This window comes from Falco cherrug, chromosome 11, assembly GCF_023634085.1.
Source record: "Falco cherrug isolate bFalChe1 chromosome 11, bFalChe1.pri, whole genome shotgun sequence".
NCBI lineage: Eukaryota > Metazoa > Chordata > Aves > Falconiformes > Falconidae > Falco > Falco cherrug.
This window is the reverse complement of record NC_073707.1, coordinates 19214552-19229777: the sequence shown is the minus strand read 5'-3', so window position 1 is coordinate 19229777 and position 15226 is coordinate 19214552. Positions and strand designations below refer to the sequence as shown.

General features: G+C 37.4%; 1 protein-coding gene across 10 annotated transcripts in view; it reads left to right on the top strand.

Moving 5' to 3' along the window:
- The window catches only part of DLG1 (discs large MAGUK scaffold protein 1), a 163247-nt gene that overhangs the window by 8659 nt on the left and 139362 nt on the right, over positions 1–15226 (top strand). For all 10 annotated transcript variants that reach the window (XM_055723794.1, XM_055723790.1, XM_055723796.1 and 7 more), the window contains exon 3: positions 6666–6832. In XM_055723794.1, the coding sequence (XP_055579769.1) occupies positions 6666–6832 (167 nt within the window). The remainder of the gene's footprint in view (positions 1–6665; positions 6833–15226) is intronic.

Genomic DNA, 15226 nt, shown 5'->3' with positions numbered 1-15226 from the left:
CGTTTCACTTTTCATAGTATGAATGCAAACATTTATTTTTGACTGGATGCACATGCTGTGACATGAAACAACCAATAAACACACAAAGCAAATGCTTAGTTGACTCTTGTCATGGGCTTGGTAAATTACTATGAAGCTTTTCTTTGTGTTTGTATTTTCTTGTTGATCACTAACCTTACACTTTTCAAGTCTTGGTTTACTTGTGTTAAATGGATATTCTTAGCTTGATATAGCAGGTGAAGCAAGCTTGCAGGATTGAAACTTAGAATTAGTAGGATTTGCTTTACACCCGAAGAGTGCAAGTCTGTAGCATTGGCAGACTCTTTTGCTAGTTCTGACAGTGCTAGTGATCTACTCATGTTCTGTCTATACATTCATTATGCAGGGCTGCTAAGAATTTGGCGTATGCCATATATATCTGAAACTGCCCTGCACTGAAATAACATGTTGACCTTCGTTTTCCTTCCTAGTAGTTTTAAGACTTAAATTTTCAGTGCTTCAGGTGCTTTGGCAGGAAGCCCGAAGAAGGGCAGATTCTGCTCCCCCCCCTCCCCTGAATTAGAGAAGTTAAGTTTTAATGGCATTACACATATTCCTGGACAATGTACAAGTAGTCAAATTCCTAACAGACCTGTTTGTTTATGAAGTTACCCATATTTGAAAAAACAGGCATTTGCATGTGCTGTATTTGGATGAGCAAACGCCTGAGAAGAGGCAGACCAGATGGATCTTCAAGTGAAATACCAAGCTGAAATAAGTCATTTTCTGAAAGAATTCATAAGCTCCTTGGTTGCTTGTAAGCCTGAGAGAGCATGGGGTTGCACTGAAAGGTTCTCCTGAACAAAGCTGGTATTGAAATCTCTGTGCAGTTACACCTGTATGTTGATGCAAATATATCTAGTGGTTTGCTGACTCTGACATTGGATGAAATTGTTTTATTCTGCCGTTGAACATCTGTTAGAAGGGAATACCTGATCAATGTCAGTGCAGAATTAGCTGTACAGCTGGAGCACGTAAATCCTGGTTATGCTGTCATGCAGAGGGACCTTGACAGTCTGGAGAAATGGCCTGACAGGAACTTTATAGAGTTCAACGAGAACTGCAGAGTCCGGCACCTGGGGAGGAACAACCCCACGTACTGAGAGATGCTGTGTGCCACCCAGCTGGAAAGCAGGTGTGCAGGAAAGGACCTGAGGGTCCTGGTGGACACCCAAGTTGAACATGAACAAGCAGTGTGCCCTTGCGGCAAAGGCATTAATAGTGTCCTGGGCTGTGTTAGACAACGTGTTGTCAGCAGGTTGAGGGAGGTGACCCCCTTTGCATCCTAGAGCGCAAAATAGGAATTTAGAGTTTATAAAAAATGAGCAAACAAAACAAACATGGCGTTCCTAAATTAACTCCTGCTCATGCACAAAGCTGTTAAATACATTAAAACTGAAACTCTTCAAATGAGGATACAATCAATACAGCATATACACATGTGGTTGTTAATTTCATGTGTATTGTGGTAGCAGTTTACAACTTTCTATAGTGTACGGTGTAAGGGCAACAGTTCGCTCTTTCACATGCACAGTGTCCAGTGTGGTCTGTTGTAGTAAATGTGTGTGTTTTAGTCCATGAATTGTTAAGCTTGTCTGGAATTTCCTGGCATTTATTTTAGAAAAACTACCTATAACCCACAAATGGTCAAGATGCTTAAAGTGTGAAAAATGCAAAGCCAAAGAAGAGTATGTTACTGTGATCATCAAACGACTTCTTTTAATTAAAAGAAAAAAAAAGTCATGGGAGCATAGAATCATTTAGGTTGGAAAGCACTTTTAAGATTGAGTCCAGCTGTTAACCTAGCACTGCCAAGTCCACCACTGACCATGTTCCTAAGCACCACATCTATATGACTTTTAAATATCTCCAGGGATGGTGACTCAGCCACTTCGCTGGGCAGCCTTTTCCAATGCTTAATAACCCTTTTGGTGAAGAAATTTTTCCTAATAGCCAATCTAAACCTCCCTTGGCGCAACTTGAAGATGGTTCCTCTTGTCCTGTTGCTACTTACTTGAAAGAAGAGACCAACACCCACCTCACTACAACCTCCTTTCAGGTTGATAAGTAGTAAAAGCCAATGAAATTTTAGTGATTAACCTTCTACACCACAACATTAAAGCTCCAATATCAAAACCAAAGAACAACAACATGTAAAAAAAATTACAGCGAGTTGCTTAATACTTGTTAGAAAGTCAAAACATATTAAAATATGGGCAGGGAGGAGCAGGGAATGGGGGATTGAGTGGTACAGGGAATTGTTCCTGTGGAGTTGTACGGTGTTGATGGTTTCTTCCTCCTCACTGAGGAAGAAAACTGTGTTTTCCTGAGGTTATTTTTGTTTGCTAACATATTCTGTACTTCGTTCTTTCTTTATTTGCAGTTCTGTGTTACATTTGAATTTCTTGTATATTCGGTGTGTTTTACAGGTGCTGGATGCTTGTTCTTAGTACTGTTAATTCCCCAAACTGTTTTTGCCCAGTTCTGAAAGTTGGCTTCCTTTGACCAGTAATTAGCAGTTGGTGAATTGTTTATAGGCTTGAGAACTCTGATATCACTCTGTGCCTTTATTTTCTAGGCCTCTGCTGCCATTCAGTGCTTGTGCTCCTCTATGCAGCTTTTTATTTTGAGGTCATAGGTGATTAATTCCCTATAGAATAACTGTTTATTATTGATATCTATTAGCTACAGAAATACATATGCACATAGTCTCTTATTTGTATATACAAATAAGCGTGTGTGCATGTACTTATGTATAGTTTTTACTTAGCTTTGGACAATTGCTTTTACACATATTATTTATAATGTGTATGGAATATATATAACATTTATATATTTAAATATTACTTAGGTATAAGCTGTGTGTATGTTATAGGTAAATATTTGTAAAAATAGGTGTTACATCACACAATTGTCCAAAGCTAAGTAAAAGCTATACAAATTTGGTAAGTCACACGGTCTTTAGATAATTGCTGTTAGAGTTGTACAAACTAAAACAAAGCTCCAGACAGGCCAAGGCAAGCCTAGAGGCCTGGTTGTTAGCTTAATATGAGGCCTGTGGCCTGTTACGAGCAATGTCAACTCCTTGTTTATGGTGTTACACTGTTCCCCTAAGAAAATGCAATTACAGATATCCCATCTCTGACTTACAGAGTTACAGTTATCAAAAGGTTCATGCGTAAGTGAATGTAGAGAATAGTTCTGCTCAGCTTTATTTTACTAGCTGACTACTAAAATTGCATATTCCTTTCAGTAGGAAAGGTGTATGTGCAGAGCTTGGCTTGACACTGAATCTTTCTAGAACATGCACTGATCTTAAGTTGTCCTGATTACAAGCGTCCTTTCTGTTGAATATGTAGCAAACTGTATCAGACACTCCACATACCAGTAGAAATGGCAAGCAGAGGTCTTATGTCTGATTTCTAAGGAGCAGGGAAGAAATCTATCTGGAGGAATGGTGTCATGTTGCTAGTAGGAATCCTTGTCCTCAAAGGCAGATTCTGTAGCCAGAAGTGATGTAGGCTCTTGAAGTGCCATCAAATATACTTAATTTAGGAGATGTAAGAATTCGCTTGCTTCTGCTGATCTAATTACTGTGTTGTGGTTTTTCTTGAGCCTGGAACTCCCTTGTGAAACTCATTTGGATTTCAGTTTATATTTGGTAGACAACTCTTGTTTGCTTTAAGAATGAGCAGTTTTAGCTTCTAGTATATCACTTCATTGGTGACTGAGTCTGTTCAAAGAACAAAACTAAGATGAATGGAGAATATGAGAAGGGGGGGAGAAGAATAATATGTGAGCAAACTGCATGTAGTTGGCTGACTTCTGCTGTAATGAATACTGAAAAAACCACTGTATTTGTCACCATGGCTTAGCTTTTCACACTACTACTAAATTAAGAAGAATAATTTTGTAGAGTCCTCTTTTTCAAAACTCTTGGTCTGTCACTTGCTTTGTATAGACTTTTCTTGTTGCCATCAAACATATTCCTGATTTGGCTATTTAATGTGGTTTTACTTGTAAGCAGACAGGATGATTTTTCTTGTTGCCTACCATTCATTTTTTTGTCACTTCGGCTTCCCTGAAACTTTGCTCCTGTTTAAGTAATCAGTCAGCTGTTTTTTTAATGTTTTTCTTCTAGTTAGAAATGTTTCCCGTCTGTGTTTTCTTTTACTGTTGTGTGACAGCTGATTTGAATTATTTTTCTGTAACTTGGTTTGGGATATTATCTGTCTTGGAATTAATATGGGAGGAAGGGGCTGAGACATGAAAAAAGCACATCTAGCATGAAGAGGGAATCTACAACAAGTATAACTAAAAAATTAGTTTTTTACTGCCTGCTATTTGTAAGAATTGGGAAAATATTAGAACTTTTCATATGCTAATAATGCATCCACAGATTAATAAGACTTCAGTAGATATTTGGGTTCATATAACGAAATATTTTTCTGAGCTGATACTTAGCAGTAGACCAGAAGAAGAATTTTTTTAGGTTAAATTTACTATGGCCTTGGTTTCTGGCTTTAAAAAATGCAGATGTACAGCACTCACTTTTTGTGGACCTAATGCATTCAGGGTGCATAAAGTGCCTGTCTGTACTCAGAAATATTAATGTTTGTGTTCTGTATAGTAAAAATGTAAATGAATGTGGTTTTTTTTGTTTGTTTGGTTTTGGTCGGTTTCTTTTTTTTTTTTCTAAAAGTAGATGTTACAATATAGGTACCAAGTTCCTAGTTCCTAGAGATGTTTTTTGTGGATTCGGAACAAGTTCAGGATAAACAGAAACAAATTCCCATATTATGTGGTGTATATATTTCTGACATCTCAATAGTAAGTCTGTTGTGGTGTCCTTCATAGAGAAGTGGAGAAAGATGTATGGGAAATAATACGCTTCTTGAAAGAAGTGATTCTGCAGTATGAATAAATGGCTACCTCCGCTGGCAGGGACTTAGAAGAATAGTAGCAGAATTGAGAATTGGTGCCCTAGATTTCTGTTGCAAAACAGTTGCACAAACAACCCCTTCCCATAAATAATACAGTGATCTTCCTGGCTTGGTTGCTGTGGATTGCAGCTGTAGAATCAACTTAAACCACTGCCTATTTTAATATACAAAGTACTCTATCAGGAGTGGGGGGAAGCGGAATCTTTACTTGGTGTGCTTGATTGATGTATTAATGTTAATGCAGCTAAAGACAAATTTGCAACTGAGGGAGCTACTGTGAAAGATAGATTTAAAGGCAATTTGTATCTCTTAGGTTGCTTTGCTCCTGTGTATCTAGGTCACTTAACATCTTCTGCAGCCCTCACTGCTATTTCTTCCAATCAGGAGCGCTAAGAGCAAGTATAACTTTAAAAATTAATGTAAGCAGTTGATAGGAATTTGACTCTTGCTCAGAGAAAAGACACAAATGGAATTTAAGAATTGTAGTTTTCTGAACTGGTAGAAAGCAGGAGTGCAATGTCTATATATAAAAAAATTACCTTAAGACTGGAACACCAGCAACAGTAAGACTTTTCTTATTTGCATGGTCTTTTGTGGTGCAGCTCTATAAAGGAATTAGTTACTGTGCTCTATTACTGACTCTGAGCAGCTACTGAAAAGCTAGAGGTTTCTGCAGATTAGTCCTCCTTATTCATGGCAGGGTCTTACTTCTCGGGCTCACTGTGTCTTATGTTTGTCTTCTGTGAAGTTGGTGTAACTAAAAACGGAGTTTACAACTCCTGTTTAGCAGATTTTTACTTAGAAGAGAGTAAAAGCTTTACAAGGCAACTTCTTAATTTGTCTGCCCTTCCCCTAGCCTATGCCTTTTCCCAGTTTTTATTTATTTTTTTTTAGTGTGAATGTTTATGGATGTGATGACAATTGTGGTAGCAAGTTTGATGTGCTTATACTATCAGAGATGCTTTTTTAGGTTGGGTTATTTTTATTAGTCCTTCATGTAGAGGTTAGGATGTCAATAAAAAAAACCAATGCAGCTAGATTCTTGTTACCCAGAAGTTTCCAGCTGAGTCCTCAGACTTACAGAAAACACTGTTTATTAGTTCATAAGTATGACTTGCAATTCATACTGGTAAGTTTCATCCTATTTCTGTTATTTAGACTGAAAAAGCAGGGTATGACCCATCCTGATCAATCGCCTTTTTCTTAACTCCTTAAAACTTCTGTCTCTTGCTGATTTCATCAGTGTACTTCTGTTTCTGTCCTGATTTAATTAAAATATATACCACAAAAAAGACCTTGAACAGTAGATTTCAGATAACCAAAGGCTACGTTAGCTGAAATTATGTATACCATAGCTTGAAGTATAGGCACCCATCCCTTCCACTATTCCACTGCAGTTATTCCATATGCTTCTGCTGTTCCTGCTGCAGATCATGCTACGGGGGTCAGTGGCAGAAGCCCAAAGTGGGTGGGGACACACAGGCTCTGAGATACTGGGTGCAGCGAGAGGGCTGTGTATCCTGTGGGGAGAGGTTCTTCTCATATGGTTATACAGCTTCATTTGTAATAGGTAGATATAGTAAGTATCTTATTTGTTTTGCAGGAGGAAGATGTTGTTAAAATCAGAATGTTATAGTATAGTAACTATAAAGCCTAACTTTTAATTTTTTTTCACATCTTTAGATATTCAAGAATTTTATGAAGTGACCTTATTGGACAATCCAAAATGCATTGATCACTCTCAGCCATCTGAACCAATACAGCCTGTGAACACCTGGGACTTCTCCAGCCTTCCAAGCACAACAGTGACATCAGAAACACTGCCAAGCAGCCTTAGCCCAAGTGTAGAGGTATGACAGAAATGTCTGTTTTGTTTTTCTTGTTGAGACTATTAGCTCAACATTGTTTTCTACCCTTCCTTAATTTTATAAAATATTTATTTACATAGAAAACTTAGCATTATTAAGATCAATAGTCATAGGGGATTTAATTATTGAAATTTTTAATAACAGATATGTCCATTTTGCTTAGTCAAAAATTTATAAACTTGTTTGTCAAATGTACCGTTAAGTGACCATTAAATTGGATTTATGCTCTGAATTTGAAACCTTGCTGACAGGCTTAGTATGCTTGTACTCATCCATACTGATGACTCTTCAGTCACTACTTCATTAATAATTTGGGAAATCTGAAGCTACGTCTTTCTGATCGTAAACTCTTTGGTCTGTTCATGAGAAACTCTCTGCTACTTATACAGCCATGTTCTTGAAGGACTTTTTTTTGGAAAACTACATGAATCCAGTTGTCATGAGTGAGTGGTGAGAAAACTGAACAGAGTAATGCACGTTGATGTATATTTTTGTTAAATTAAGATCTCCTTGCCTAAGTTAGGTACAACGTTGCTTGAACTTTTTTTGCATCAAACCTATTATTTGTCCTTGAAGAGGTGAACTTTGCTTCAAGTGTGCCCTCAATACTGACAGCATTTGAAAAGGTTTGAGTTCTCAGTAATGTGAAAGAAGTGTGCTGTGGGGACCCGTGTTCATGCAACGGCAATAGAACTCGGGAAGAGTGCTCGTGGACATCAGCCAAAGGACTAGTGCTACAGCCTGTAGGGAAGCTTGAAAGCCTGTACTATGCAGCCAAGATAAAGTGATTAGAATGCCTTACTGAGTGAACTCTATCACAGGCTGTTTTGTTTGGACTGTGTAAGAAAGTCCACCTAGCTGCAGAATGTAAGCGTGTGATGTGCTAGTGAGTTTGTGCAATTAAAAAAAAAATAAATCTTGTGCTTATTGTAGCTGTTCTGAGATTTGTCATATTGAAGCTAGTATGAAATATGTCAGAAATGCCGTAAAGGAAATTATAGAGGAAATCAAAGAGTTGCATTGTGTTCTCTCAGAAAATAGAAAATGGCTAGTAGATAAAAGATCAGCCTAGCCAGGGACAAGAGTTCTATATTGCTACGAACAGTCATTAAAATCTCTTTATGTGAAAAAAATGAGCAGCCTAGGTATACCATATTTTTCAGGGTTTTTTTTTCAGGTAATTGAACACTGAGGGCTTAAAAGTCTGGTTGAACGTGCAGTGTAGAAATAGATTATTTTCCTTTGACTTTTGTGAATCTTGATTGTACACTAGAAAACATAAATTGCAAATCTCTTTTGAATCTTAGTTGCCTGAAATTACATAGAGAAGGCCACTGTCACCATAGTCATCTTAATGAAAATTTTCTCAAAGAATTGTCCTCTTTGGAGAAAACAGAGTAACACTAGGATATATAAAAAATAGTATGGAAAACACCATTGTGCTATTTACTTGTATGCCATCATCTAAATCTTAGGCTTAGAGCTGTAGAACTTTACTTTCTGAAGGTATGGTGGAAATGGGAGTCTCTCAGAGGCAGGAGCAAAATGACCTGTAGGCATGGATAGGCAAAATTTATTTTGCCTGTTGAGGTGTTTTGAAATAAGCTGGTGCTAATACATTTCATGTTTGCATGGGCAAAGAACTTAATGAGGCAATTTGAGTCATTACAGATGCCCTTAGTCAGGGAGGACAGATGAAGGTCCAGAAAACTGCAGATGGGCAAACGCTGTCTTTTAAAAAGGGTGCGTAAAGAAGTAGGGCAGGAAAGGAAGATCCAGGTTTAACAGGTACAGGGAATGATTCTGCAGTATTTTTGTAGCTCATTGAAAGTGATGAAGGAGCCAAATAATAGCCAGCTTAGTTGTTGATAACAGTTTTGTCAAGCAGTTTGTTTCTAAGGTGGTAATAGTTGTGGTAGGAAGAAGCAGTGAATGTGATAAATTCTGACTTCAGTAAAACTTTTGGCATGGTTTAACAGGCTGCTTTTTGAGATAACGATTCAGTTGAAGTTTCTAAAAAATGCATCCTAGTTTGAGCAGTTAGTGAAAATACCCTGATTAAATCAGAAATTAAACCATGGGAGGAGAATGGTGGTGTGTTGCTGCTTAAGAATCTAAGACTGGAACCAAGCCTTGAGCAGTTAAATTACTTAATGGGCAGGCTGTAGTTCAGCAGGACCAAAGTGCATCCTGCACTTTGTACTAAAATAGCGCCAATAGAAGCTGAATGATTAAGAAGAGGTTTCCCAGGAAAGATCTGGGTCATTTTTAGATCTCAAGGTGAGTCAACCAACTTACACTAATACACAAAAAGAAACACCTTATTGATATAGGGGTGTGCCGTAAAACTGTTCTGTTCTACTTAGTCTGCATAAGGCATTGCTGGAGATACTGTCAAATTTAGAGGTAGTATGGTGCAAAAAAGATGTATAAAAATTTAAGTGCCTAGAAGAGATTTCAAGCTTTACATCTGCCTTGTCAAAGAAATGAAGACCGATGGAAAGATTTGGTGCTGCTTAATTAAAAGAATTGTACACTTGACTGGGGAACAGATTTCCTGTACTTGCAGGCAAACGTAAAAAAAAAAAGATAATATTTTGTGCCTATACAACATATATTAGACCTTTGTTATAGTAATAGGGTTAGCAAAAACGTAAGTGTTTTACTAAGCACCAGAATAGTTGTACATGGGCAGTCTCCCTTATTGAAAGTCTTTAAAAGCAGCATAACTGTCTTAAACGTTGGTGGTTTTTTCCCCCTCTAATACACCTTGGTACAGTGTAGTGGGCTTGAGGATTTGTTTCTACCAAACCATTTTGTTAAACATGTTCCTAATTCTAGCAGTTGGGGTTGCAAAGCAGGTGTCTACTGTTAGCAGGTTTGTGTTACCATGATCCAGCTGCAGCAAATGTTTTGTGCTTCCCCTATAGGGGAAACCTGCTGAAATCTGAAGTGCAGAACGGTGCATACTGTTAAATCCAAGCTTAGTGATTATTCTCCTCCTGGCCCCCTCCAGAACCTGGAAAGTTTATCCTGTAAAAGTTTGCTTATTTTGTGGCCAAATGTCCACAATAAGAAACACTAACTTACCAGATAAAGGGTCATGTTGTCCCTGGATCTTTCTACATTTTACGTAAAGATGCATATAAGGGCGTAATTTAATTATGAAGTTGTGTCTTTAGTTTTTAGTCTTGTGCTATAGACTGCCAGTAATACAAGGGCTTGGCCAACCCAATGTACCAATGACAACAGGCACATTGTTAGTGACTTTGCCATGACATATTGAAAGGAAGAATGGCCTGATTTGAGAAGTCTCACCATAGACAAAAGTGTATGTTCTCAGCTGAACTACTTGCTAGATAACGCAGCTACCTCTCCAGTAGTCTGGTGGTTATGGTATGCAGTGTTACCTGATAGAACCTGATACAGTGTGGATTACTTTGTTATTTTTCTAAGTGGTCCAGATTTGAACATTTATGAAGAAGCCAGCTGTCTTCAGATTTTGTCTTGAGTATCATGTGAAAGTCAGTCAGTTGTTTGACATTCAGTATATGAAGGTCAGATTTTAAATCTACTGCCAGTATTTAAAAGCGCAGTTGCATGTATTTGTGTTGATCCTAGTTTATGTGAAACTGAAACCAAACTTGCCTCACAGTCACCTACAGTAAATGTTAAAAGCTATTTCATTAGAAAACTGCTTCTGCATTATGGTTGTAAAGGTGGACAATTTTGAAGAGTGGTAGTTTTCATTTGCTTTTTCTAGTATACCTGAATGACTTAGTTTAGCTTTCAGATATATATGAAAATTGGTATGTAAACATAGAATCTTGTACATTTTATCAACCTTAATTCTTTCTTCTAAAGTGACTTTTTTTTTTCATATACCTGCAAGGCAATACTTTTCCCTCAATGTTTTGAAATTTAATAAAAAATAGGAGGAGAAATACTTACATATTGCCAGTTTATATTCCATGTACTTGCTTTGTGTAGTACATGAAAATGAATGTTTTTATCCTGTAAAACTTAATGCGTTTTGGTTTCAATAATATGCTTCTTTTTTAGGTAGTTTAGAGATTATTTTTTTTATATTTGGTTTTGTTCAGCGCAAGGGCGTAACAGCTTTGATATAGCATGTGTGTGATGATTTATTTTGCTTGTTGAAATTTACTAGAGATTGGAGTAAACTTGAATTTAGTGTGTAATGGGTTTTGTTCACTAGTTTTTTTTTTTTTAATAGAAAATGCCTCTTCTTAGACGTGCAAGGCTGCTGCCTAGTTCAATATTAGTTCATTAACCAGGTGCATCTGATATGCCAACTTGGTTGTACTTTGAGATTGTTTTAGCTTTATTCTGTTGCTTGCCAGGCTGATAGGACTGTAGGTGATAAGAATAGCACAGGGTTTTTTTCTTGCTTGCAAATTGTTAGTCTTGGAAGTAATACCTTTCTGCCCTGTTTCTTTTATGTTAATATTTTGCTGTAGTTTCTCTGGGCCAAATGAGTATTCTTCCAGCTGACACTTTGATGGTACATGTGAGAGTTGCTTGAGAGTGGGAATATAATGCTCCCCTAAAGTGATTTAAGGATTGTATTACAAGAACTTTCTACACAGCTGACTTTGGGAATGACTTTTTAGCAATGTGTGCTTGTGTATATACATAGAATAGTGGTATACAAGCTTAGGTTGCCTGAGGACTTTTAATGGGACATAGCCTAGTTCTGCTTTTGCCTTTCTACTTCTTGATCAGAAGACTACAGTTTGTAATCCCTACGGGTATTGTATTGGAGAAAGTTAGAGCTATAGATTGCAGTTTTTCTGTTCACAGCAATCTGCTTTCCCCCCCCATACTTTATATTTCCTGGAACCTTATTTGAAAGTTTTATTTGTTTTAATCTCCAGTACAAAAAGGTGATGAGGCAGGGGGAAAAAAAAAAGATTCAAGAGAGTGATAAGCAGGAAAGGAATGTTAATCCTTTCAGTACTAGGAACTAGCAAAAGAAAAGAATACAGATAAAATCTGAAAAGGGCAAAAGGTGCATACCTTTTTCTTATGTGCATTAAATACTGAGTTTTAGGTTTGCAGTGGCCAAGTAGCTAATAAATCTAAAGCAAGATCTTTTAAAGTTAGTAATCGTGTAAGAAGTATGTGTACAGGAGGGAGCAGTCTTTTTAAGCAATTAGCTGTGATCTGTAGTGCCATCTGTAGGTAGGATAGCTTGTGTTTGAGAAATGGGTGCTGAAACTTGAATCACTGGTAGAAATCTCATTTGGCCTAATTAAGTAGTGTATTGCTAAGGAAATAGTTGTGACATTCTTCTTCCCCCCCCCTTTATTCTGTAGGGTGTGTTTTAATATTGTAATAATTTTAAATCTGAGAAGTTAAGCAGTGTTTGCTGTTTAGCTTGAACTGGAAGTAGCCACAATAATTTCATTTTAGATGTTGAAACACACCACCACCCCCCCCACCCCCCACCCCCCCGAACACTGTCTCATAATAGATGTTTTGTCTTTGGAGGTGGAATTCAATCTGGAGCATCTTACTGTTACAGTTGGGCTAACAGATCAGATCTCTGTACTTAGCGAGTAATGGTAGCTGGAATACTTTGGTCTGATCTGTGGTTTCCCCACTTATCTGCACATGCCCATGTGCTTAGTGTCTTGTATGTAGACAGACTGGTTTGCTGTCCTCTAAGGCCTTTTGCCAATTTATTTTATTAAAAAGAAAGCAAAAGAGGAAGTAAGAATAATAGCTGTAATTATAGATGTCAGCTAAACTTGATGCCAAGGCAGGGTGGAAATTAAACTCTAAGCATCTTGAAATCATAAAATAATTCAGGCTTACCTGTGAGGTCAGTGAAAGAGTTCCAACCAGCTAAGCCTTGAAAACCTCCAAGGGTGACAACTGCAAAACTTCTCTGGCTGATCTGTTCCAGTGCTTGACTATCCTCATGGTGAAAATTTTTTCTTTTTCTGATTGAAATCCGTGTTTTAATTTATTTCAGTTTCTTATGTCTTGGATCTGTCTTATGGGTGACCTCATTGTAGGTACCAGAAAGCTGCTTTTAGGTTCCACTAAACTTTTTTTCTCAAAGCAAAACAAGCCCTGTGCCCTTTAAGGGGCAAATCTTCCAGCCCCCTCACCATCTTAATGGACCTCTGTAGAACTTGCTCTAGGTTATCAACATCCTTGTCATGTTGGGAGCCCCAAAACTGAATGTGGTATTCCAAATGCCTTATTAGAAGTGCCAGGAAAAGGGTAATAATAGTTTTGCTTGATACTACTGACTGTGATTCTGCTAATGCAGCTCCTGTTAACCTCCTTTGCTGTCAAGGCATTCTGCAGGCTCATGTTTGGTTTGCTCACTATCTGCAAAAAGGCAAATAATAGTCCATGTGAATATTTTGAAAAGGGTTAGAGTTAAGCTAACCTAATGTTCACCTACAACAAGGGAATTTGTTTTGTTTACAAAGCAAGCGGTAATGTCTTTTTAACCTTTGTAAGATTTTGATAGTTTTGTGTGACTTCTTAATATGATGAGCTGACACAGTCTAGATGAAGGAACTTTGGATGTATGGTTTTTAGTGGAATGAAAAAGTTTGTGTTTAATCGGTAGCAGTTTGTATTCAAAATGGAATGGAGCATCAAACAGTTAATGAGCATCTTGGAGGAAATCTCGGAAAGAGATCTCTGCGTATGTAGAGTGCATTATTAAAGCAGCAGGATACTCTAGTTCTGTTTTTCTGTTTCTCAATTTTAACTGTGATATCCTCACCTGGCCTTTACAAATGCAGTCGTACTTGTCGTAATAATAAGCTGTTCCTGGGAAAATTCCAGACCTCTTGCGCTGTCTTCAAATACCTTCTTTGCCTTAATATTTATAAAGGTTCAGTACTGGTAAGCTTGATGATATGCTGTGTCTCCCTGTTGTTGCACTGTTATCATACTGGTCCTTTACGCTTTTATGTATAGCCCATTGTTTACATCAGCTCCTTTTCTGCAGAAATGGTGTGCCTGTTTTATTTGAGCATCTAATAGTGTATAGTCTGGGGTCACTCCGGAGCTTCATTGCTTTCTCTGTGTTAACTTTACAACGGGGAAATGATACTTGGCTTGCTATGTATTTTGCCTTTAATTCTTGACATCCAGGCTGTTCATACAAATAAAAGAAGGGAAGTCTTGAACCAAAGCCTCAAAGGTGTTCCAGAGGCAGGCTTCTGGTCAAACTGAATGCAAAAGCAAACAAACAAAACCGCTGTGCTCGGTTCAGGATGCATACACAAGCAGGACAGATCTGCTGTTTCTAAAAACTTAACTTTCTCAATTCAGACGTAAGTAGAGAACTTGGAAAAAATGACGTGAATGTGATCTCTAATTGTGGTGCGTTTTTAAAAATTGTAATAATTGCATCTTGCAGCCAGATTCAAAGGTAGCTGCATAAATTAGGTTACGGCGTCTTTAGAACTTTAATGCTTTCTTTACTAAAAGAGCTGAGAAAATGCTTGCAGTGATGACAGTGCTTGATCTTTACTGAGTCTTTGAAATGTCGCCTCAAATATTCTGAGGCTGGGCAATTGACAAACCCTTGCAAAACTGAGCTGAGCCTGCTTCTCTGGTTACACCTGTGACAGCTGTGTGTTACACAGGTTTTCTCATAGAATCTGAGTGCAAATTAGCATTTAAATAGCCATATGCATTTTTAAATTTGTGGATAGATGAAGAAATTACTAATCTGCAAAATCAGTATTTTCCAAAGCATTGTTTTAATTTCCATGGCATATCTGTCCATGAATTTTTCTTTAGTTATCTGGTGACTTTGTAGATGGAATCTCTCATGCTGGAAGAATAGGCCTGCAAAGGCACAAAAAGTGACTGCCAAAAGTAACATGAAAGAATTAATAGATAATTCAAGGCAAGAAGAAAACCATCTCTTCCCATTGTTTCTCACATGAGAATCATCCTTTGTTTTTGAATATTAATGCCGCATAGTGGTGAATGGAAATGCACTTTTTTCCTCTGGCCAGATTGTATGGAGTAGTTGTTGCTGTTACTGAGATCACTTGGAGCTGACGGGACAGAAAGGTTTATTTTCAGTAAGTATGAATGACATGAACATATCACAATGATTCTCACTAATTCAGTAGAATAATAGTGATTTTATTGGCTAACAGTACTATGTGGAAATGCCTTACTCTTCTGTGAATTAAAAATTAGGGTTTTCATGCATTTCATGATTCTGATTCAAGTTTTGTTGTGTCCTTTAATATCTTGTTCCTCACAATACAACTTAAAGGAAAGAAGGTTTTAAATTACTTTATTGAATTTTTTAATTTGAGTAGTTTTAGTTCCAGCCTCATTCTTATTTTGAAAAAACTGTTT